This window comes from Perna viridis, chromosome 2, assembly GCF_037379345.1.
Source record: "Perna viridis isolate PV_CMFRI_1.1 ecotype Kerala chromosome 2, ASM3737934v1, whole genome shotgun sequence".
Lineage (NCBI taxonomy): Eukaryota > Metazoa > Mollusca > Bivalvia > Mytilida > Mytilidae > Perna > Perna viridis.
The window spans coordinates 52,992,452-53,018,997 of NC_142446.1; the positions used below are offsets into that span (position 1 = coordinate 52,992,452).

The 26,546-nt window shown below is 31.3% G+C and overlaps 1 protein-coding gene across 5 annotated transcripts; it reads left to right on the forward strand.

Moving 5' to 3' along the window:
- LOC148625994 (uncharacterized) lies at window positions 1-25,814 on the forward strand. 5 transcript variants are annotated; one of them, XR_015919969.1, is made up of 30 exons: window positions 11-215; window positions 3,550-3,637; window positions 4,058-4,232; window positions 4,825-5,133; window positions 5,453-5,537; window positions 6,041-6,096; window positions 6,527-6,613; window positions 6,992-7,038; window positions 7,875-7,963; window positions 8,349-8,492; window positions 8,906-9,080; window positions 10,569-10,642; window positions 11,748-11,891; window positions 12,359-12,455; window positions 12,637-12,719; window positions 13,541-13,681; window positions 14,070-14,148; window positions 14,763-14,848; window positions 15,768-15,905; window positions 16,353-16,416; window positions 17,065-17,126; window positions 17,820-17,913; window positions 18,132-18,202; window positions 19,168-19,302; window positions 19,681-19,837; window positions 20,578-20,672; window positions 22,042-22,191; window positions 23,737-23,897; window positions 24,814-25,071; window positions 25,583-25,814. XR_015919969.1 is itself a non-coding variant. In XM_088569515.1 (29 exons), the coding sequence occupies exons 3-29, from the start codon at window positions 3,596-3,598 to the stop codon at window positions 23,852-23,854; spliced, it is 2,997 nt and encodes a 998-aa protein (XP_088425641.1). In that variant the 5' UTR covers window positions 12-215; window positions 2,915-3,109; window positions 3,550-3,595; the 3' UTR covers window positions 23,855-24,149. The 5 variants fall into 5 exon arrangements, 3 of the variants coding, with proteins under 3 accessions (XP_088425641.1, XP_088425640.1, XP_088425643.1); XM_088569515.1 differs by lacking the exons at window positions 24,814-25,071; window positions 25,583-25,814 and adding an exon at window positions 2,915-3,109 and having other exon boundaries at window positions 12-215; window positions 23,737-24,149; XM_088569514.1 differs by lacking the exons at window positions 24,814-25,071; window positions 25,583-25,814 and having other exon boundaries at window positions 12-215; window positions 23,737-24,149.
- Window positions 25,815-26,546: the final 732 nt, after the last annotated feature.

Sequence of the window (26,546 nt, forward strand, 5' to 3'; positions counted from 1 at the left end):
ATTTGTCCCTGAACTAGGTGTATGTTTCTATATCTTTTATCTTATATGTGAAACGTATTTGCACGATTGAATTGATGGTATCGATTTAATTTTGGGTGACAAAGTACAGACCTATTTTTGGCTTTGACTTTCCGAATGTGTTTATTTTGCCGAAGTATATGTGTCTAATTATACATTTAAAGAAGAAACGAAAGTAGATGCAGCCATATTCACAGGTAAAGTATACATAATAACAATTAGTTATCTATAAATATACCTTACATTTCTGGAATAGTTAATTTTGGCGTTCTGGTGTTGTATTTTAACATAATTGCATTTTTAGCTTGTTAGTTTTTGAGGTCTGTTTACTACTGTGTAGTACAGTCCATTAGATACACAGCCTCTTATTGAAAAGGAAAAGAGGAAAAGACTATCTTTCATATCATTTTAATCATTTAAATGAACTTGTTTGCTGAACAAAGTATTTACCCCTTTAATGAGTCTACTTTTGGGATAACTCGTGACATAATATATTGACAGCTTAGAGGACTTTAAAGCTCCTTGTTAAATACTACACATATTTTGAACTACACAAAATTTAAATAGTAGTAAAAAGGTGGCTTTGTGCGAACACCACCAAATCAGGTTGCTGACTATTTATTGGATATTATTAACATTTTGTTTGTTTGGTTGGTAATAAGATACACATTACTAGTAACTGCACATATTACTTGCACCCACCTTTCTTCTTAAAATTAGGTCTCTTGAACAGGGTTATATTGCTATAAGATTGAAGTCATCATTTCAGAAGTCATAAACTCGTGGATCGTTGCGGTGTATACATCTGAAAATCGTTCACTGTGTCATAATTGTCAATCCCTCTTTCGTATACCACGGACTGTACTTTCTACGAGCAACTCGGTGGGTGTTTCTAGAAAAGCAAGCAGAGACCGCTTTCTGTACCGGTATACCTGGTCCATGCTCCCAGATTGAGTGGAGTCCAGGTTGCGCATTTACTTTTTCTTTGTTAGTGTGGTTATTTTATGTTCTTCGTTGTATGTGCCTGTCTCCCCTGTCCAGTCTTTCTTCCTAAATTGCATTATTTTGATTTCTGCTAAAATATTGGTTCTCTTGATTATGATTGCATTGATACACTGAACTGAGAGATTTATATTTTTACCGCATTAATTAAGTCTTTGTATTTCAGACACGTGACTCATAAGTATTTATAAACATTAACTGGTCAATATGTCATCTCTTGCGCAGAGGGTATTTTTGCTATTTTTAACTCCTAACCCTATTTATGAAAATAATAACAGTACATCGGAAACAGCTTCGCAGATCCCGTATAAAAGAGCCTCTTTGCCGGCGAAGTGATACGTAGGAAATCAGAAAGCGATTTTAGGTCTGCGGAGGACATTGGTCAATACGGTCGACAAATTTCCGTTAATTCGTATTTTATTTATGATGGATTGGTCTCGAAAATATCTTATGCTCCAGGGTTTATGCATGACCATTTTAGTATTGCCTTTTTTATCAGCTCAGTATATCGGTCCAAAGGGTTTAAGCACCAGTTATAAATAATTTACAAATTTCATTTTTATACAAAAGCATAAAAACCAGCGGATGAAGTGTGTTCTTTGTTATTCGTTCACGTATCTGTAGTGCAATTCACTTTTTACAGTACTTATAGCACATCGCTTTACATTATGATTGGAGATGACCCTTTAATCAGCAAATAATTGTTTTTCCCTTATGATTAAAAGGAATTTAATGACAACGTTTCTTCAAATCAAATGTGACGTCGGAAATAAACAGAATAACATCTCACTTAGTTTTGACAAGTTGGACAGAAGTGACGTCATTGACGCTTGCGTATTGACCAATAACATGTAATTTGCTTCCTTAGATGTCATTTTAACTAAACTTGAGTCATGCTGTCTTGCAGTATCAAAAAGAAACGACGGAACAATTTTGTAAAAAAAAAAAAAATAAAAAAAAAAATAAAAACTTCATCTTGTCTTATCCTGTCATATGAGCAAACCGTATAATCAAGTAGCTTGCTTTATTCCATTTTGTGAATATGATGATAGAAGAGCTAACAGGAACATATATCCTTAAATCTTGCCGCCATAACTTCTGACTTTTTAACAAAAACTGACAATTATAAGTGTGCAATATACATTTATAAAAAAAATTAAAAATTCAAGCGAATGAATTATGTGTAGGCATTTGACCATTTGAGGACCAGTAAGACCAAAGCTTAACAGTTATATCTTAGTCTCTATAAGAACTGTACTGAAATATCATGACAAGCCATTTTTGTAGAATAGATGAAAAATGATAACCGGTCAAACGTGATTCATCATATTGAAGATACAGCAATCTGACGAGATAGATAGACTTGTCAAATTATTGGTTGATTTGTAGTGTTACTGCTCCTACTTGCTTAATCGTAAAGATTAACAAGGAAACTTATAGCATCTCTCGATCAAGAAAATTTTAAATATCTTAAATGTGAACGGCATGACTAGTTGCATTTTCAACTACCCGGAGTAAGTAAAAGACAAAGATTAAAAGCAGAAGAGAATAAAGGAAATGCTTCGCTAATTTTGCATACATTCGTAAGAAAACAGATAAGTTTTTAATGCTTGTCGACAGATATAAGCATACCATTTCTAGTTTCAGAACTGATAAGCTGTTAAATCTTTCAAAAAACTTGTTTATTCGAATAATTCAAATCTACAATCATTTAATCAAATTGGTTCATTTTTAAAAGTATTGACGCTGGAAAAGTGTAACTTCTAATATAACAAAATGCAATGCAATAAAGAATACCATATACTATTTCGCGTGCAAAAGTAAATAAAGTAAATTGAAGGAACTAAGACTCAAACGGTAATCAAATTAACTTTAATTCAATGATAACGGATAGACAGGGGAAGTAACCTCGCATAGAGAAAAAGGAAAAACCGAAAACATAGAAGTAATAGTAAATGAGCAACCTAGATTCCTTTGGAACATGTGAACCGTGAGGAAAGGCGTCCTCTTCATTTCTAGAAACAGACACCAATTTGACATAAAATGTCACGTCCGGGATAGACGAAAGAGGAACGGAAAAAATGACACGGTAGGTAAATCGGTTCTCATTGTGCAGATTGATAAACCATAACAATTTACTAGTTTTATACGAAAACTCAATACGCAATATGCCTCAGATCATAAGATAAGTATGAAATATGGGATGAGATGTCGTCGCGTTTGTTGTATAGTTTGGTAATGTGTTTTCCTTTTCCATCGATCTCTAAGTGTAGGTCATTATATGAGACCGACTTCAATGAGTCTGTAGTGTCTTCCATCTCAAGTTCCAAAGATATCCCTTCTTTTGGATAAGGTAAGATATAAAGTAATTCATTATCTATAATATTCCATGATTCGAAAATTCGGAAAGAATGACTGAAGTTATTAAGTCAATTATGTCTAGTATTATAATTAAGGTAGGGTTGCCGACCTATAACAATTCAAATTTGCCATTTACACACAAATCCAACGTAACTGATTTTTTTCCAGAATTATTAACAGACATGTTTGATGTGATGACCGATGAAATGTGAAAATGAAGGATAAGACTTTTATGACATTGCTGCTTATTTCACTTGTAAGGAATATAACTTAATGTAAAGAAATATAAACAATGCGTATGTTTTCCAAAGGCCTTCATTACTTCTTCGTTTATCTAAAAATTAACCCAAAAAAAATAAAATCGGTTTCGAAAGATATCTGGACATGGATGATCAAATGATGATTTCATCCGATAATCGTTACCAATTGCCCTAATTTACATGTAGCAACAACGATTGACTAATATATGCAGAGTGAACTTTACGCAAGGTTTGACATCTTGAAAGATGTGTCGTTTGTTACGAAACCTACAAATAAAGTCTGAACAAATCTTAAGTATTATTTTATTTTATTAAATATTATCATGTGACTTCTTTATATTATCAGTATATTAATATTTGGAATATTTAGGATGAGAATGATGCTGTGCTTATATTTTTTATTTTGCAATCAACAGCTATATCGAAATTTCTCCAGAGAAATTCGCAGGGTCGAGCGTTGTCCATCAAGAGCGGAAAGGTTACAAATACGTAAACTATTCAACTGTACATCAAATGAAGTCTACCATTGTTTATTGGATGAAGATGGTTTTTTAAAGGAAACGTGCAATGCTTTTATACAGCTGCCCCCTGGTAAACTTATGTGTTCTATCTTATTTGATTTGTATTAAGTAGCAGTATTTGTAAGAATCATGCGAATTCTGTAATATGTGTTATACCCCAAGGCTACACATTTTTATTTATTTTGACCACTCGTACCGCTGTGACATCTATGGCAACACCGCCTACACAAAGTCCAGCGCCCTAGATCACTCGGCCAGCTAGGCTATATAAAAATATAGCTTTCGCTGGGCGGGTCAATCCTTTTCGTAGAATAAATCAATCTAGGATTGTAACTTAGTACACGATGTATTGTAGTACGGTACAGCTCATCTAAGTGTTGTTATGTAGGATAGAGGATTAAATCAACAAACAAATCAATATTTTACATGCAACTCAGAATGTGACGACTCTATTTGCTACACTGCTCCATTGGATCAAATTGATACAGGGAAAATCACGTTAGCATAGAAGGGTCTGAAAAATTCCCAATGGTGTTAGAACTGTCAGAATAGAAGCATTTATATATGTTTCAACAATTTTAATTTTATTTCAAAGAAGTAGATACTTGTAGACTGTAATCATGCTGAACGCCTTGGCACCTTTACTTTCAATTTTTGTCCAGGATATTTCCCACGCTATTCAACACATACAGATAGAGTGTACTACACTTCATGTTCAAGCGACAGATACCAGCCTGGACCTGTAAAGTCTAATGAAATAACAAATTGCGAACTCAAAAAATCAACATGCAGTGGATTGGGTCAAGTAGTATGCAACAATGGAAGTACTGTAAAAGATTTACAGTGTGGATGTGACTACAGACTCGGATATGTCCCTGGAGGCTCTAGCTCGTGCTGTTCGCCTTCAGAGTCAGCCGACTGTTATTGTAGCATAATACCTTGTAATGATGATAACCATGAGCTTAACGCAGGTTTGTTGTTTCTTTCATTTTTTTTTATTTATATATATTTGTATGATATGTTATATATTGTTTATTAAATGTAAGCCAGTGTTATTTTTTCATGTTTTGATTGTCGTCAGATACTACAAAAGTTTGGAATTGCTATTCACTGTATTAATATCAATTCTTAAACCATAATTTTTTTCTCTTTTTTTTTTTGACAATAACACGATCTCGATTTTGTACGAAGAAAGATTCAAATGCATGCAAGATTTGTAATGAATATTTTGCAAATCAATTGTCATTTTGATTTACAACCGCATGCAATTAAATCATATTTGCAATGTAGATTACCAGTGTGTTAAGAAGTGCCAAAATGGATATTTTAGACCTGATGGAAAGAGTGATTGTGAAAATATTTCTGACTCAGTCAGGTAAGCAATAATAGGACATGCAATAGTATCGGGCTATCGACCAAATTAGCAAAATATTGATCAGGCAATATTCTTGTAATTCAAAGGTTCTTTAAATCGAAGCTGTCTGTCCGGACAAGAAATTGCAAGACTGCTGTCTGGAGTTTTAATTTGTTTTTTTTTCTGATTATCGTATTATTTTACGGTAGTTTGTTTTATGTCACTTTGCCAAGTTCATTAAATGAGTCAGCAGACATTACCATTTCATAAGAGTCGTATAATGTAAATGTGTATTTTTCGCGGATGAAATGAAAAGCGTATCCGCGATATTAGTTAACGCTTTATAACGTTGATATTATTTTTGAAAACTCAAAAATTGATATCCGCAAATATGTTTATTTGACATAATCCGCGAAAATAAGCAACTGAGAAAATCTTTAGGTTATTTTTATAGGGGTCGGGGATAACATCTCTTCCAGACAATTCAATATTCAGCTTTTCTTTATATTATCATGATTTTTTAGGATTGATATGACAACGCAATTTACGATCTTAAAGGATAGAATATTTGAACCAGAAGGTATATATTTCTGTATTGTATATTTGTCCTTTTAAAAATTTACATTACAACTGTACGTAATGTACGTTTCAGCATTATTGATAGCGCACTCTCGCAACATTGGCTGGTTTAGTCTCTTGTTATATATTGACACAATTAAGGTAATCACCGCTTGAACGATAACTGATGATTGTTATCCAAGTGTAAAGACAGAGCAAAGAAATCGAAGATACAAACAACAACTAACATTCGAAACCAAATTAAAACACTACAAGAGTTAAAAGTAAACAAAACATTCCACACTGTAAGAAAATAAATTGAAAAAGGCTTATGCTAGAATGGATGTGTCCTTCTATTATAAAATATTTTTGAATAACTTTCGCCCTAAAAGTTAAAGATACGTTTTTGAGTGTTTCCCATTTTTTTTTATTATTATTATTTTACATTTCAGGTTTTAGTGTTAGTAAGATGCGTCCTGTTCCGACAGGAACAATCTATAAAGTAGGAGTTGCAACTTTCATATTCCTTTTTTTCATCGGTATGTACAAGAGATTATTTAGATATAACAAAAAGATAACAATCATGAAGAGTGTAATTTTCATTTAAAATTAATGGATTGATTTCATGTAATTATAATATACATGTAGTAATGTTGTAATTCTTACGATTTTCATGTGTGGCACTATCGTCAGTGTAGTCAGGTTTATACATGTATATGACATACACATATCTAAGTTTGTATATATTTTTTTATATTGTAGTGTGTTTTTGTATAGTCAGAAATTTAACAACATTACTAAACATTTAGTTTGATAACAACAATGCAGCAATAAAGAATAACTTTAATGATGAAAAAAATTATCGTTTTTTTAGAGGTTTTTGAACTGTTTCTTTCTAAAATATATCTGTTTTTCAGTGTTTTTTGTTAGCTGTTTCTTTTTATTTACCCACAAGTTAATTGAAGTAAGTAAACTTTGCTCACTTTAACATGATACGGAAATTTTAAACATAGAAAAAAGTAATATCAAAATGATTAAAACCAGAAAATGTTGTCATAAAAAGAATATGGAAACTCAGATAATTTTGAATTGAACAAATAGCAATTTATATGATATAGTTATTCACATTACATAATAAACCTGCTCATAGATTAGATTTTGCTTCTTATTAAAATTCCAATCTAATTAGCATATGTCTTTTTCGTGCATTATGATTGGTTGATCATCTTCTATGATCTCAACGATTTCGAAAACAATAGGGGTACTAGGGGCCATTATATTTACTTCAAATATTGAAAATGACAACCATGTTACATTATCGATTGAATACTGACATTTTAAATGTCAATTTTTGGTGTCACTGAGTAAGAGCCTCAAAGAAAAATAAGGATAAATATATTTCAAAGAGATTTGGATTGGAATTATATGGATTAAACACTTTTTTCTATAATATATGGACGTGTAAATCGTACCATTCACTCTCAAACCTGATATAAATAATATTCAGACTTTTAATTGTTCTTTAAGGAAATAGCCCGATTTTACACATCGGTATATTCTGGAAAAGTGATATTTACATTTAAATTCCATTATAGAATCAGTTTTGGATTTACGACCATGGTAATTAAAAGATCTGTGCCACATAACCTGGTGCATTAAGGTTTAAAATTACTGGTAAATATGTAGAATGAAAACAACATAAATTTTGAAGCTAAATTATACAAAAAGCAAACATGACTCAAAGCAATCACCATTCTTCATTGTATGCAGAGCTGTTCTTATTTTGTATCTGTGGTATAGGAAAGAAAAACTTGGGACGAGAAATGTGAAGAACACGTTTATGAACTTATAAATGCAGCTAACAAAGGCGATCTTGATACCGTCAAAAGGTAACAACTAAACTTATTTATGTAAATATTGCAGTATAACTGCTTTTTGCTATGCTTTATGCATACGGAGAGCTTTAACATGATAATGGTATGTAGTAAGTTTCACAGTGGCACAGTTTCACTAATTTGATATGAAAAAAAAATAAAGTTTATCGCATACACATTACATGTAGTTCGATCTAATTAAAGCCTACCACACATAGCTTCTAATTCTGGTTAAAAACATATTGAAACATTATAAAATTAAAATATTATTTTTACATTATATTTTTTTCACAAATTGTTTTACTGGTAACTGATGACATGTACAATATTTCATATTTTTTATAATTTGACATTTATTATTTGTTCACTTACTACGGCTGATTTTTAATTCTTGTTGCAGTTACATCGACGGAAGACTTGTCGGTATCAATGATACTGATATTAATGGTCGCAGTGCACTCCATTTGGCTGCATGTGAAGGACACGTTCATGTAGTTGAATTCCTGCTCTCTAAGCAAGCAGTTTGCCCTTCAACTAAAGACAGGTAAAATAAATTGCTACAATATACCTCCCTAAATCGAACCCTTTTGACTCTGTAATTGATTCGGTTTAAATAGGTGTTCGATTTACTAAGGTAAGATTCATTTGAATTGATATAAATGAACTTAACAAAGTGTCTGGTTTAGACAAGTTTTTTGGATTATAAAGGGATCAGTTTATATTATATATATGTAGTTGAGACAAGTATCAGTGTATCAGTATAGAGGATATTACTGAACCGATGCTTCTTTGGAATAAAAACAAGTTTCACTCTTGTATATATTAAATGATCATTGCATTATCAATACTTATCGGTTACAAAATCTTGTATTTTTTTATTTTATTTTGTTTTCGTTTTCTAATTGATTTTAGTTTAACAGCAATTTCTTTCTTTCCTATTTTTTTTCGGGTGTTTAGATGTATGGAGTTTACGTCTCAAGAAGATGCAGAATGGCATTTTGAGCATGTTTTAGCGAGTCAAGATACTTTGGGGCATTACAGTAAAAAGAAAACTTATTATGAAGAAACAATAAGTAAATTAAAAGGATACAAAGGTCCAAGTTCATTAAAATTAAGAACACCAAAGACAAAGGTAAATGTTTTTTTTTTAACTTGTAATTGTTGTTGACCGTTGTAGTTTATCCATGAACATAATGATTCTCCACATGTATAAGTGAACGCGCTTTTTTAAATATATACTTTTGTAATGGTAAGATTTAAAATCTACTGTCTCTTATCTAAATGATCAACCAATTATATGGGTATATAACCAATATATAGCGTGTATAAGACTTGAATGTTCTTATGATTATTGACAAAAGAACACACAGAAATTAATGGACAGATGAAAAAACGTATGTTGTCACCCCACCTTCATGCTTCAACCATTAATTTTTGCGTATATCAAAATATTTAGATTTTTTACAGTAAAATATTTGCGAGTATCAAAGTTCACGGTTATAACAATCTAATCAAAATTAGACCTATCAATTAACCAATTCAGTCACTGAATGTAGGATCTAACAGCACTCCATTCTACTTTCTATCTTTATGATTTTTCTGGCCAGCAAATCAAATTTCATCTGTCATGTTTATAATAGCATTACTCAAAGGGAAAATCTGGAGGATTCTGAAAAGGTAATCTGAACTGGTTGGAGTGTTGTAAGATCCAACATGCAGTGACTGAATGAAACAATTGAAAGTTCTGATTAAAATTAGATTGCAGTTATAAAAAAATACAATTCATAAAGTCGAAAATCAGTTTCGCGTGTACTATTTTTTGCGCTTATTTGTCTTCCGCGGAAATAGCGAAATATTACACCGCGAAAAATCATATGTTTACAGTATAGCGTATAGCGGGAAATTTTCGCGAGAAATAGCGAAAAAAAAAACATAATATTTAAGTCTAGATATTTCAAAGTTATCTCCTTTTGACTGCTTTTATGGACGAAAAAAACAAACAAAAAAAGGCCGAATTTTATACATATAGCAAAATCGCATAAGTTGACACCTGCAAAAATTACCCGCAATACGGTATTAAATGTACGTGAATATATTTCTTTCCCCTTTTAGTACTTTTGCAGTATTACAGTAGACGAATTAAATTATAATAATTATTATTTCTGAACATTTGATTTGACTATTTCAAAATACAAATTACATATCGTATAGATATAAATATATACAAATATCTCAAATTTTGACAACATGGGATCATGATTGATACAGAGAAGATTAGGTGTGAACATTTAAAATAATGTTAGAACTGTCAAATTTGCTTCGTATTTTGGTTTTGATCGTTTCCTCCACGGGAATCGAACTCGTATCGTCATGACATCTGTGGCAACACTGCCTGCGTTAACTCCAGTGTTCTAGACCACTCGACCAGGTGTGTCATTTCTTCTGTAGGATTAAACTGGGTAGTAACTTAGTACACGATGTATGGTAGTACAGGACAGCTTATTTAGGTGTTGTTTATATATTTATAGAAGAGAAATATGTATTTTAATACAGTCACTTAAAATAGTTGGACTATTTATCCTGGCGTGTGTGGTTTTTTTTTTTTTTTTTTTTTTTGTAGCTATATTTGAAAGATAACGTGGCTCTTCAACTAGTAAAAGCAGCAGAAACGAACGATATAACAGAATTACAAAGGTAAAACATATTTGAAACCTTGACGAACTAAATACTATCAACACATATATTTCAGTAAAGATTGCTACAGTTATCGCACATACACTCATACGGGTGCTGAGAACTACCATAATCATATAAAAACTACATACTCGTGATAACTTGTACAACAGTTGCTCTCAAAAAATGCAGATATTTTACTTTATAAAAGTTTATTTTAATCAAATGGAGAGAATAATAACAGAAAAAATGATAACAACAAAGAAATAAACATACCTCAGGAGATAGTAGTCCACAGCATTCTCTTTTGAAACAGTTTTTCTCAAGCACTGCAATATAATTCTCCCTCTCCTATATCTTTTTCTTTGTACTAGAATCCAAAATCTCCACAACCGAACAGTTTGTTTGTGAATTTTTGCTCAGAGATAAAAGAAAAAAAGTTAAATTCTTCAAGAAAAAATTTACAAATGTATTTAATGTTTATCTATGAGTTTTTACTTAAAGATAAATGAATAGAAAAGCATCCAATCGTATTAAATATTTGTATATATATTTGTGATATTTAAATCTTTAAAATTAATTGACCCAGTTTCAGCAATTTCTTTAAATTTGATAGATTAATCCAGTCATTTTACAAAATTCGTTGCCGTTTTCAGCCATTTTTGTATAATGACTATGATTTGGTCATTAGATAGACGTCAGTTAGAGAAATGTCTGAATTTAGAAATTGCTATATATATATATAATAGTGCAGCATAAAAAGAATTCTACTGTTTTTAACCTAATATCTAAAACTTAAAAAAATTATAACCAGGATATTAAATGTTTAAATGCGCCTCAATCCTTCAGAATCTATATTGTTTTTCATCCAATAATTAATCATTAAGATACAAGTTTTTAGCAAAATGAAGTTTATTATGATTTTCCGTTCGTATTCACATACACTTAGAATTTTATTATATTGTTTTCTTCTTAAAGCATAACCTGAAACTTTTTAACTGATTTTTTCACTTATAATGCATTGTATTCTGCAAGTCTGATAAAAAAATTCTTAGAAGTTAAATTGTGGCGTTGACTAGTTATATTGTGTTTACTATGGAAATATTTTCAGTAATTTTATTTTCAGATTATTCAAATTGAAAACAGAAATGAACCTGGCAGATTCGTCAGGAAAGACAGCTCTACATGTTGCAGCAGAACAAGGGTCGTTAGATATCATAACTTTTCTGGTCAATGAATGTGAGGTATCGCCATTTGCACGTTCGAAAAAGTAAGTACTATACTGTATTTTTAAACTAGATACCAAAATAATGTTTAGGAATAATAAGTATATCACTTATCTTTTTCGTAAAGTTATAAAATGCCGAAAAGGCTCGAGATGAATTTGGGGGGGGGGGGTGGGCGGTGGAGGCTCTTCCTTTTTTTTAGTTGTTTATCGTTCTATCTTTATATGTTTGTCTTATCAAACAAATAACATGCGATTATCATATAATATGTTGCACTTTTGATTGTGTACACCACTCATTTGTTTTTGTTTTTTTTTGTTTTTTTTTTTTTTGTTTCTGTTAAAAGTTCAGAAAACTGATAACAAATCCAATACAACCTTTTTTGGGGGAGGGGTGAAATATAAAGCCTACAATGATGCTTAAATGGAGATGATTATTTCTAAAAACTATTCAAAGACCTTTAGATTAGAATGGTACAATTTATTATTACAATTTTTTTTGTAATCTGTAGTGGAGAGAGACCTGTTGACTTAGCTAAATCAGAAGACAGCAAACACGTACTGCAGTCTGCAATGGATGATCATTTAAACTGTAAACCTGAAGTCAAGGTAGGATAAAAAGTTTGCGACAACAAGCGCTACCCAAAAATGCTTGTGCACATTGTACTGTCTTTTATCAAAAATTATATATGACTCGTGTTACTATTCAGAAAAAGCGCAGTTTATGAGGAACATGACATGTCTGAAACTAGATTTGTATATTTTTTATTACTTTATTACATCTTTTCAGGATACCGAAGACGAAACGCCAACTATAAGGATTTTAGAAATATTAAAGTGGGCTTCAGATGGGAACCTAAAGAACCTTAAAAAGTAGTATACTATAGTTTATTGTGTTAATAAACTGTGTTAAAAAATCATTTAATTGTTATATTGCTATATTTTGTATATGTGTTAAAAAGGTGCCCGTAGCACATTTTCAATTAAGAATCCACGATGTGCGACCGGTCAACGCTTTTACACACCGATGAAACATCGAAATGAAATACTCAATTCTTATAATTACTTTTTATATGTTTTTTATTGTTCCATTTCTATTTCATTTAATATATACATATTAAATAGGCGAACACAGTGAACAATAAAAGCAGTGCACGTAAAGTGAATGTTGCCTAAGAAAATAGCTTGAAGATATGTTTCATCGAATCATGAAAAATCACGTGTCAAGCCGATTCTCCAATGAGATTATCGTATTTTAATGATATGCAAATTAAATGCATTTATCAGAATATAAAAAAAACGTGTATTCTAAGAAGTTTGAACGATATAATATAAGTAATATCATAAAAGATATTGTTTGGCTTTCAAGTATGTTTCACTAACTATTGTTGCTAAATATTGATCTTTTTTATGTATAAAAAAACGCTTTTACTCAAAGTAATATCAACAAAACCAATATATGATCGGTTTCAATTAAGGTGAAACCAACTGAAATAAAGAATTTGATAGAATGTGCAAGTAAATTATATATTTTTGTAAAAATTTAAAGGATTTTAGATTAATCGTAAAAATATTTTGTTTCTACAAAATTTCAATATTATTTGCATGGTTAATAATGAAATATGGCTTATTTTAACATTCAGTAGATGAATATAATTTTATCAATATATACTAGCAATTGCCTTTTTGTTCAGGTTTAGTGCATTAGACTACGATTTGTCACTTTGTAATTATGATATGCGAACAGCACTTCATGTAGCAGTGTCTTTTAATCAAGAGCATGTTGTTGAATATTTACTCAAGGAAGGAAAGATTAAAGAAAATGTCGAAGACAGGTATATTTCCGGAGTTATCATTTTCTACACGTTTTATTTTGTAGAATGCTTTTACTTGTTAAGAGAGCGTTGAATGCCATTGACAATTAAAACATGTCTATATTAAATTAAAATTATATTATAACTTAATTTGTTTTCAGAGATTATTGCTAAAACTTTTTATGTAACAGCAGACCAGTGTATATTGTAATAATTATTTCTGTTTCCACACTTGATCGACAAATTTCTTATTAAGGGTGAAGAAACTCTACACACAAAAGTGAATCTAAATTAACTCAATATGACAAACAAGGATATATAAATAACATATCAAACATTTTCAAATGACACAAGCTAATCATTTTAAAAGCATAATGATGTAGTGTGACTTATCTATTCTTTCCATTAGATGGCAAATCACTCCACTGATGTTGGCCAAGGAAAGAGGAAAGAGAAAAATATTCAGACTGTTCTTAGATCTGTGTCCGGTAAATTTATCACTTACACTTTTAGATTTAGGAAACAGTTTTATAAACAAAAGTTTGTCAACTGTCCTTAATTAATTCTAGTATATATGAACACGAGAGTGCTCTTGGCATGTGTTTTAGAAATAGTTTCAAGGTTACAAAAATAACCAGTACAGATTTATAGCTCGTTTTTTTTTCTTTCGCATTGTCTAGTACAATGCGTTTAGCACTGATTATCAATACGTAAATAAACTAATGAGGAACATACTGAAATGAACTGATCATTTAGACATGTAATTATAAGGGTCACCAATTATTTTTAAATTACTCTAAAAAAGTGAAATAATTGATTTCATCAATTACTTGCACCTTAGAGATTTTGAAAACTGAGGCAAAAAAAGCTTTATTTTACCAATGATATATACCATTTAAAATTGACAAGACACAATAGTTTTGATAATGGATTAAGTGGTAATAAAAACATGCATATGGCATTTTTATTTTTCTACTTTTCAATGTTAGTTCACTTCAAATGTTCATTTAAAAACACAAATTCGACAGATAAGTAATACCTGTATTTGCTTTTGTGTTCAGAAGTCGTTTGTTTAAGCAACATGCATGTGTTTTCTTCATAGAATGTTGTTAACACTGAAAGTGACGAATATAAAACGTATTGCTTGCTTATGGCCGGTAAAAATGGTGATGTCGAGATATTGAAGCGGTAAGTTAATAAAAAAAAGCCAAAATTTCAATGTATTGTTATCTGTCAGTCATCAATATCATGTTGCTTGGCAATATCGGATTTTAAGCAATAAGTGTTGGTTATCATAAGAGTTGACTTCCAAAGAAATCCGTCTAGAGATACTATATTTACAGGAAGGGAAGGTAAATAAAAATAAGTTTATGTGTTGTCTGCAAAACATTTAGGTGTATTTTTTTCAAAGTTGAAAAGAAATAGCAGATCTTGTTATTATTTATTGCGTCTAAACAAAAGGGAGATTGATGGTAGTGTGAAATACATGTTTCATGCTACATGCTTATAGTTAAGTCCCTACCGAATTTGGTTCTCTCCTTTGAACCGGCGATCATTTCTTCTAGATATGTTAAGGTTTGCACGAAATTTATTAAAGTAGTGAAATAAAGGCAAAACCAAAATTACCAAACCCATACATGTAATCATATATCCAGAAGTAAATAGTAAAAGGACTAAAAATATCAAGGATAAAACGATAAAATCAAATTAACAACTACGTTTATTTATTTTGATAATACGAAAGTTGATAGTCACAAATGTAAGATACAATGTAACAATGTATATATAATACTGTTCAGTTATTTTGTTGTTGTTATTGTTGTTGTTTTTTTCTTTTCTTTTTTTTTTGTTTTTTGTTTTTGTTTTTGTTTTTGTTTTTATTTTGTTTTTTAATTATACATTTATGCCAAAATAAAACCGAAATCGACATTTCTGTCAATGCGCCATATTATTCGTTTGGCTGTGTATATATCTGTATATAGATGTTTGAACCAGCGGATATTTGTGTTTTGCTCTTTAGCCATTGTTCTTCTATAGGAAAACACAATTACATGTAGTATATACATATATATAATACAGTCTGTGGACAATATTCTGCATTTATTAGATTTAACAAAAATGGAGTAGATATGAGTTTACAAGATTACGATGGAAGAACAGCACTTCATCTTGCCTTTGCTGAAAATCAGAAAAATGCTATCAACTTTTTACTTGAATGTGGCTGCAGTGGAAACATAACTGACAGGTTTATATTTTCAAAGTCATTAAATGAAAAGGATTTGGTTTGTTATACCAGCTTAGATTTATTTGGAATAAATAAATTGAGTTTACTTGCAACACTCAAGCTCAGCCAGTAAACGGATGTTTGCAACAGTGAAATCTAGATAGGCGACGTCAAGTCTTCGAATTCAAAAACGGTTACCTCCATTCTAATGTAACCACCAAATTTGTTTATCAATTAATTAAAAAATAAATGATACCAGAAATTTACAGTATTGTTGAATGAAATTCATGTTACAACAAATTATGCACTAGAATTATACCGCAATACATTATGATGAATTAACTTTGTAGGTAAAATATAACTAATGTTTATAGACTTGTGTTAAGTACACCAAAATACACGATAGACGCAAAGCATATACAAATGTTAATGGTACACTGTATTAAATGATTTATGTTTGATCCAAAGGTATGGTAGAACAGCAATAGATAAGGAAACAATTAAACGTATAGAAAGCATCAGGCGAGACAAGGTAACTACATTTTTATACTCCCAACGCTTGAAAAGCGGGAGGTATATAGTGGTCATGGTGTTCATCCGTTTGTCCGTTCGTCTGTCTGTTTTCTGTCCCCAAGTCTAATCTGCAACTCCTCTGAAACCGATGAATTTAGTTTATTGAATCTTTCACAGACTTTTTATAACATTATGCTATTGTACATCTCCTACCTTGTTTTTAAACCACTGATGTTACTCATGGGATACCATATATGGTTTCTGGGGAGGGAAGCGGGTATCACCAAGTGAACTTCGGTCATAATTTTTCTAGTATTTTACATAGAAGATATTTTTTTGTTCCTGTATCAGAATAATTACATGTTATAGTAAGCTTATCAATGGAATAATTCGAAGTAGCTAGTTATGATTAATAAGTAATCAAACGAATCTATCGGGTAAGTCAGTTTAAGAAACATAGCAAGTAAATAAAAAAGTTGTTAAACTATTGATATAAGTATAAGTCTTTACAATAAATTATCTTGATCAAAGGCTCAGTAGAAGGGTATCGTTTGACGAAAGCGGTTATTAATACATGAAAGCATCTAAATGCAGAACCACTTATCTTTATTGTTTATAAAAGAGAGTTGACTGCACGAAGCTGAGTTGTTTATGTTTATTAACACAGAATATACCGACTACTGAACACAGTAAACAAGATGACCGTTCATCCGATACTAAAAAGGAAAGGTAATATCTGTGTGTTTTTCTAATCAAAATTCAGTTATAAACAAAATTAAAAATTCAAATTATGGCAAAACAATTAATACAATTAAAATACCAATCGTATAAATATTGCATTTCTTGTATACTGTACATGTGTTTCAAGGAGTAACATCCCATCAATAGCAATCGAACTTAATGCTTATGTATGTCAAGATTTAAAATAAATCCTACACAAAAAGTACTCAAAACCAAAAACATCGAAATAGGAAGCCGTATCTCAAATTAAATGAGTTCTAACATATTATGTCAAAGAAGCTACACTATTGTGGTTCCTTGTTTGAATCGAGGAATGAATTGTAAAGTTGAAATATAATCAATGAACAACTGGTTGTTAATTATCATTGGCTATTATCGTTTGATCAGCATTTCTGAAAAAAAATGTTTAGAGGTTTTTTTTCCTTTCATTAGACTTACCAGATTTATTTCCTAAATCATTCGCGAGATAAAAGATAATGGAAGGGGTGTCAATATTAGGAATTACATTTTTTGTCAATTATCTTCTGAATTGTCCTATTTGTAAAAATGAGACTTGCGTCCTATTTGCTCTCATGCAAAACCCAAAAATCTGTGAATTTTATTGAACTTGTTTTCTTTGTTGAACAATTACATATAAACTTTTTTGTATTATGTGTTGAAACTGATTGTTCTTTTTTGAAGGGTCGATTTGACTTCCTATTTCGCACAATGTTCAACATTAAATAGTTTGCAGATTGATGTACCTGGGCTAAAAGAAAAGTATACCAAACCTCAGGTATGTGTTTCCATTTTTGTTGTTTCTTTCAAATGTTTGCTAGCATGTCATTTATATTTATGGAATAAAACAAGATTGTTGTTCTTGATGCATTGATAGTAATTATACGTTCAAAAACTCAATTGAGAGCAGCACAGGTATCATCCACTGAATTTAGTTACTAAAAGAAACCTGCGTTTTAACCAAGAAGTCGTAACTTTTTTTTTATTATTTACTAGATAACCGACAAGTCAAATATGTATGTCATATTTGAAGCCGCGGCTAAGGGAGATTTAGATACTTTAGAAAAGTAAGTATGTTTAAATGAACTGAATTAAAGTGCACTGCGAGCATCTTCTAAAAACCGGATCTATTAATCTAGTAAAATGGGCGTCATTTGCACATATAACAACATCCGCCGAATTGCTAATTACCGGATATTATGATAACCAAGGTTTTAGCGGTAATCAAAAGAATGTAATCCATGGACAAAGACCAAACATGGAAAACAGACATACCCAACAAAGAACATAAAGTAACTAAAATCATACATACAAAGTAACAAAAGCAAACGAGCAACTCGGACTCCACTGAAAACTGGGAGCATGGACCAGGTGCACCGGTAGGGTAAGCGTCCTTTGCTTTTCTAGAAACACTGGATAAATTCTCCAGTGTATACATTCCATAGGTGATCTATTAATGTCCCTTCTTTGAAGAACAAGGATAATGCCAAGTAAGCGCTTGTAAGTCAAGGGCATGTTAAACCTTTGCCGATGTCATCATTACAGATCGTAATCACAAATTAATTGACCGATATGAAGTTTCCATCTCAAACATTGAATTCTTCAGTTAGATTTCACGTCTTACTGGGTTGACTACTCTCTGAATCATGACATTTGTCGGATTTTATCCACGTGCAATACGACAGTACCGCCGCGAAGCAGGTCATCCTTACCTTTCCTGTGTGCAGATTCCTGATCTTTACTCTTTCAATATGTATTGTGTTTATCATGTTCATGTCTTTGTGATTTTTTTATGGTTTTTTTTCACGTGTAAACTTCACTTGGAGTTTGATGTTTTTTGCAAGGGTCCTTCTATTGTGATATGTAGGCATTTTTTCCGATGTTTGATGGAAATAGAATAACCCATATTTACTCCTGTTTTATAAACTGTCAATTTAAATAGGTTTTTGACGTTTTGTATTTCAAATGGTGCATTCGAGTATTACCAAAACAAGCAGCTTTGAATAGAACACTTTAATGTAAATTTCTACAGGTGTGATTACCCTTTCTGTGATGCAGTTGACTACTTCAAAAACACTCCACTTCATGTGGCGGCTTCTGTTGGGCATATGAATATAGTTCAATATTTAATAAAGGAAAGGAACGCGTCCCCCTTTATAAGAAATAGGTATGTTTTAATTAAAGGCGTCACTGTTTCAATATATGAACTAGTGCTTGTAGTTTCATAAATTACATTATGCTTATATTTCGCATTTATATGTAATGTAAAAATCGAAACTCGAGGTTAAGATTCGATTTGATTTTCTGTAGGAATTTTGGTAATACCAAACTGTCATATACTGATATAAGCTTTAGTCGTAGATATACGAAATAAATTTGACATTGAAACCATTTATTTTGCTATAATTTATCGGAGAAAGAAATTAAATTGTATAAATCTATCTATCAATCTATTAATCTAGATTAATTTCTATTTGTAAAAACCATTTTGCCAGAAGTTGTATGATATGATGTAAAATATTTATGCTTTATACTGTTATAATAGCATTAGGAAAAGGCCAGTAGATTTGGTTGAAGACGGAATCAAATGTCTTGTTTCAACAGCAGCCACATTGGAGAATCTGCACCAGCGCCAACGTTTTACAAAAGTCAAAAGTTTTCTGCTCAGAAAATCAAAAGAACTTAGTAAAAATGTTTCACATGCAAGTATTTGTATTTCGTAAAGACCACATTTCCTCTTGTAGAAAAAGGTTGTAAAAAACTAAACGGAAACTAAACGATTGTAATGGGGTCTTGAAAAGCAATGATTTTGTTTATTAAATTATTACTACTTTAATAAGATAAGATCATGATTTTCAGATCGACACCAACACTCTTGTGACACATCTGAAAACATTTCATAAACAAAATGGCAAGGAATGTATTCCTTTAACCAGCGTTGGTAGTAATCATTGATTAAACGACAATTATTTTTCACAGAACGTAGAACAGCCTACAATCGAGCTTTTTCTTACTTCTGTTAAGACACTAAAAACGGACAATTGCTGAAAGGGTCGAGATATGATAAGTAAACGATTATCCATTTAAAAAGAACATGAATCAGCGTACCGGATCTAGATACTGTAATAATTCTTCTTTTTTTGTGTGTGTGTTTTTTTTTATTTTTGAACTGCACATTTTAATTTTAAATCTTTTAAATCGATTGGAAGGCTACTTTTGCTTTGAATTCACTTCCCTGGCACATTTCTGTGGGTCTGTTTGATACCAATTCCGGTATGACTGAGCTCGGTATAAGAAATGTTAATCAATAGATCAAATGCGTACTCGTTATATCAGTCTTGTTGACCGATAACATTGTCATAAATATATCTTTCATTGTAACATTATATATTCTTATTCTTCGATTGTGTAATGATTTTACTATACAAGCCTGTTTTTTTAGACATTAGACAAATCTTTCCACATTTACGATGAAGATGTTCAGGTGTTTATGCTTTTGAATAAAACGTACAAGGGAGATATAATGTCAGTAAGAGGGTAAGACATTGTAATAAAAAACACTAATATCATTTATAGAGAGATAAAATGTCCTTTTGGTCTTTTACTAATATATTTGAAATGCAACATAATAGTAAGCATTTGCGCCCAAAGGTATCTTAATAAAACGAAAGTCTTATAATGATTTTTTGTTATATTCATTGTTGTAAACTCTTGAACATTTCATGAACTTCCAATGAATCCAAAGTTGATTCGGTTTTGAACACTTTATAATTACGTAATAAAGTGAATAGTATATGCTGTCCGATTATCTACGTTTGTGCAATGTAATTGAGTCTGCTGATCATAATTTAACAACAATTAAATAGAATTTTAGTGACAAAAGATGACAATAAAAATGTGGCTTGAAAAAAAACTAATGTTAAGCGCCTCGGTTTTTGGAGATATGTATTCCTTCCCGTCGATGTCTGAGTTCGTCCTTTTATTAATCTTTTTTTGACATTTTAACTGCATCCATATTTAATTCAATCGCGCACAGTTATGACAGAGTCATTAATATGTAAATTTAAAGTATAACCGTCTGATATTCCAGCTAAATAACAAGCATCCAATTTTGACAGCGCTCATTATCGAAAAAAAAATTAACCCTTTAAGTGTGTAGCATATAAGGCGTTAATTAAAACTGAAATTCGATTAAAAAACAGAAAGACTTAATGTTGTTGACAACATAATTTGTAGATTCAAGTACCAGTCATATTAAAATTTAGCTACCAATTGTTTAGTGATTCATTGTGTAGAAATACCCACCAAAAAATGATGCTTCATCAGTCTACTTATGATATACATTAACATATTAACCATAATTATTTCGTCATTCGGATCTGCAGTTTTTAGAAAATAGTACATTTATCTCCCACTAAAATTAACCAAATCAAACCAGATCAAGAACGATAACCCTTGGTAAATGCCAAATTTATGTACAGCTCATATAATTTTTATCTCAAAAGCGCAACAACCAAATGAAAAAGTAAGACTGGTTACGTGATCAGTAACTGTTTCTGAACTAAAAATAAAAATGAATTCGGTGGTTTTTTATGTGCATGAATCATATTCTTTCTTATTTTATAACGACTACTATTTAAGTTTTACTCTTGTAGTGTAAGAATTATTTCAATTTATCAGTTTAGATTTATATACAGATATCTCCTATAGAGTACTATATTTGCCCAACGGCTGCAAATATTTGATATATCTCAATAGCCACCCACACTACGATGGGGATTTTTAAAGAATTATTAGTCGTCTTTAAATAAAATTATTTTGGTGTATACATGTACTTATGATACAAGTTCAATGATTTTTTATGATGCTGTCAGTATCAATACATATATTTTCATATGATTTTCAGCTACTTGTTACAAAATTCAAGCCTTATCAACAAACAAGATTATGATGGACGAACGGCATTACATGTAGCTGTAGCCGAGATTCATGATCATCTGGTGCAATACTTTTTGACCGATCTAAAAGACGAAATAGACATAAATATTAAAGATAGGTGAGAACTGTAGTATTATTCTTACAGCTTAGCGTTATCTTATTTTGAATATGGAGCATACAAAACTGGCTGCAGAAATAACGTCAATACCCGTGGTGCACACTAGAAACGCAAGTTATTTTTAATAGTGCAACACGGGCATTCAGGTTACTTCTTCACAGACCGAAAAATATAAAAGTTGTGTTATATGTCTTCTAACTTATTATGTCTAATAAAAGTATATTTTTTATGGAAAACTCAAAATAATTATTTTTACGATAAATTCTGACTGAATATCACCATAAGTAAAAAAAAAATACAAAAGTATCAATTGTGATACAACTTTATTGAAAAAAATCTAGTAAGTCATTGTTACTGAAGTATTAACTTGTAGGGGATTTGACAATGAAAAATATGTCCATCAGTCTGATGATTTTTCCTGAGAATAGGGGTACATATTTGGTTTTACCTAAAAAACCGTTAGTGGAACTGCAACTTCCTTGGAACAATTTGAAAACTGAGATATTCGGATATATAATAGAATATATATATATATATATATATATATATATATAGAAGGGTCTGAAAAAATTCCCAACGATGTTAGAACTGTCAAATTTGCGAAGCAAATTTTTGTCGTTCCCTCCGCGGGACTCGTTCTCGTACCGCTGTGACATCTATGGCAACACCGCCTACACTAAGTCCAGCGCCCTAGACCACTCGGGCAGCTAGGCTATATTAAAATATAGCTTTCGCTGGCCGGGTGATTCCTCCTCGTAGGATTAATCTAGGGCTGTAACTTGTACACGATGTATGGTAATACGGGACAGTTCATCTAGGTGTTATTATGTAGGATAGAGGATCAAATTAATGATGCATGTCACAACAAATCAATATTATACAACGTCTCAGAATTGACCACTCTATTCTCTATACACTGCTCCATCGGATCAAATTGATACAGGGAAGATAACGTAAACTTATAGAAGTCCCGCGGAGGGAACAACAAAAATTTGCCTCGCGAATTTGACAGTTCTAACATCGTCGGGAATTTTTCAGACCCTTCTATAAGTTATCTTCCCTGTATCAATTTGATCCGATGGAGCAGTGTAGAGAATAGAGTCGTCACATTCTGAGACGTTGTATATATATATATATATAAGTTATTTTACTTAGTTATGTACAATGTAGAAATTATAAGAATCAAAGTCAAACACGAAAAACAAAATTGTTGTTTGCCTCAACGAGATGTAAAAAGTTATAATCAGTTTATATTTTGGCGTCCAACTGATTCAATAATAGAAGGCGTTAGGGTACCTGAAACAGAGTCATATTAAAGTTCGTATGTGGGTATGTGGAGAGGGAATATCTGAGATATCGTATAGTATTTAAGACAAAATTTCGCCATACGCATTAATTAGTGTCAAAATTACAATGTACTCTTTAAGTCTTGCGAAAACGTCACACAAAAATGTGGAAACTTTTATGCAATTGAAAATCGATTTTTATTTTTTTTAAGTAAAATTAAAGAGTTGGAAAAAGTGTTTAACCTTTCTTCTCTTATAGATGGGGCAATACTCCTTTACAAGAGGCAACTAGATATAACCTTTCTGAAGAAGATGATCCAATAGAGGAGTATGAAAATATTATGCGCTACCTAAAAAATTTCAAGAATGATCAATGAATTGCGAAATCCATTTATGCTACGGACTATAGTGCAGTTTTGGGTTTGTTTTATTTTTGTAAAAATGGCAGTTGAAAAAAGTATTGATGTTGTTTTAGCTTAGCCCCAGACTGCGAAATATATGGTAATATATGGAAATTCTTTATGCAGAGTGAGAAATTGTGTTTTGGGCTGTGGCATAACTGGATGTTTATCAAATTCACAAGCTGTATTTGTTATATAAATTCTACTCTATTTTTTTATTTTTTCTGTCAGCGTTATAACATTTATAGGAATAAATTTACAACAAATGTGATCTTTTCATTCAGATTGTCAACTTTCTTTTCATCTGTGGCAACATTCCTTCCGCACCTGGGTATGGAGTATTCATATCACAACTCGTACGTTATGCCTGAGCTTGTTGTAACCACGCAGACTTTTTGTTTCGCGCTAGACTTCTTACAATGAGGCTTTTGTAACAGGGTTATGTTGCTACAAGATTGAAATCATCACTATATATAGAAGTTTTATGGTCGTCATCATAAACTCGTGGATTGCTTTGGTGTATCCATCTGCACCATGAAAACTGATTTGTTCAACGTGCCATAGTTTTCCTTTCCTCTTTCGCCTACCCAGGATTAGACTTTTTATTAGCAACTTGGCGGGTGTTTTTAGAAAGGCAGGGGACGCTTACCTTACCGGTGCGCTTGGTACATGCTCCCAGTTTTAAGTTGACTCCGAGATGCTCATTTGCTTTTGTTACTTTGTATAAATTATTTTATTTTATTTATGTTTTTTGTTGTGTTTGTCTGTTTTCCATGTTTGGTCTTTGTCCCTGGAATACATCCTTTTGATTTCCGTTAGAATTTTTGGTTCCGTTGATTACTATTTCTTAACAAAGGTTTTTCAAAATTAAAAAATCTCTCCTTCATTTTCAAAATCTGTTAGTTTATTGTGTTGTTTGTTCTCTTTTGGTTCAGTTGAGCAGCACGTTTAAAACTAAACACCGGGATGAACTCATATAGTTGGGAAGAATGAGCTTTTACTGGCTTTTTCAAGATTATCAACTCGGTTTTCGTTGAATATCATATCTGATGAAAACAGAAGAACATGCAACTATGATAAATGCTGATAATCGGGCCATGGAGAGCAAATAATGTTCAAAAAATTCAAGTATCAAAGTCAATAAGTTTCTGTTTGATAATTGGGTACATTCTGCATTTAGTACTCAGTTCAATGTGAGTCATCATATACTAATAGTTTTAAAATATCTTAGTTTTATTTTAAAAATCATTTATACGTTATTTGGTGATGTTTTTTATATTAATTGAGAATCGAAACAACTGTAAAACATCTAATCTGAACACATGGCACAGGAATCCCTAGTATTTACAAAAGAACTTCAATGAAAGAGGTTTTGGTTATACCTGTTGTAAACGTTCAAGTGAAACAAACGTCGGTAGCTAATATGACATTATATTGCTCTCTTTTATCATAGGATAACCAGAATAAATACAACCATTATAAAAATTGCTTTCAAAAAATTGCTGCTAACTTTAGTCGGTTCTTTTTTTCCAAAAAGAAAAAGTTAAGTGCGAATATACTCGTAAGTTTACGTATAAATACATGTACTGAAAGTTCATAAATGTTTGTCGTAAGGATTGTTGGGCAGTATTTTTTATAATTTTAAGCAAATTTGAATTGTTTTAGTTGTATAAATAGTGTTTGTAAGTCTCGTTCTTATTTCAGCTTCTCTTTCGTCCCGAATTTCCGATGTAGAACGTAGTCCGAAGACTGATCTGTATTTTGTTGTTTATTTTCGGGAAATCGAAACGTTGCATCGCAATGCATAATCTTCTATTTCATGCAGTCCTTAACATTTTTATGATGTAGAACTAGATATTTCTCATTTTTATCAGTATTTTTACACAAAGAGATATTTTGTTTATGCTATTTTACCCAATTATATGTTAATGACGAATCTCTATGCATTTTAATGGTAGACGAGGACCAATTTTATTGAAACACGTGACAAGACTTACACACCCTATACTGTATTAACTCATTTTCGTTTCTGTCTTCTTTCTTGCAATTACAATCTAATTTTTAAGATGTCAAATTTCTGGTCTATGCATGGGAAAAACATTTTGCTATGACATCACAAAATCACTTTGGGAAATTTTCAGTAAAAACAGTGTGAATATCCTTGTTGGACCAATCCCATTATAATTTATTTTTCAAATAATTTGTCGTTTGGTGAAAAGGGTACTCAGGTTATAAATATACCATTAAGAAATAAAGGAGCAACAATACTAAAGGACAATTTAGAAACATCGGGATCAGAATAAATTGCCAAACACAATTAAAACATGCAAAAAATTCGATTCACCTACGAAATATATAACAGAATAAATTGCAATTACATATAAAAACTGTATAAACGAAAATCAAGGAAGCACACAAAAAGATAAACGTGAAATCTAAAATATATATCTTGTCTCATCTGTGAGAAAGGAACTTCATATTATAATGCTGTGTTTTGAGTCTTATATAAGAATATACAATGTACGTTATTTTATTAATTGTTTCGGTTTATCTGGACTTCATATTTGCCTTTCTTTTGGGCAACTCGCTTTTGTAGTTTACTTTGCGAGGGACATGGACTCGGTGGGAGAGACCTTAAACAAGCCAAATTCAATTTGAATTTATATCT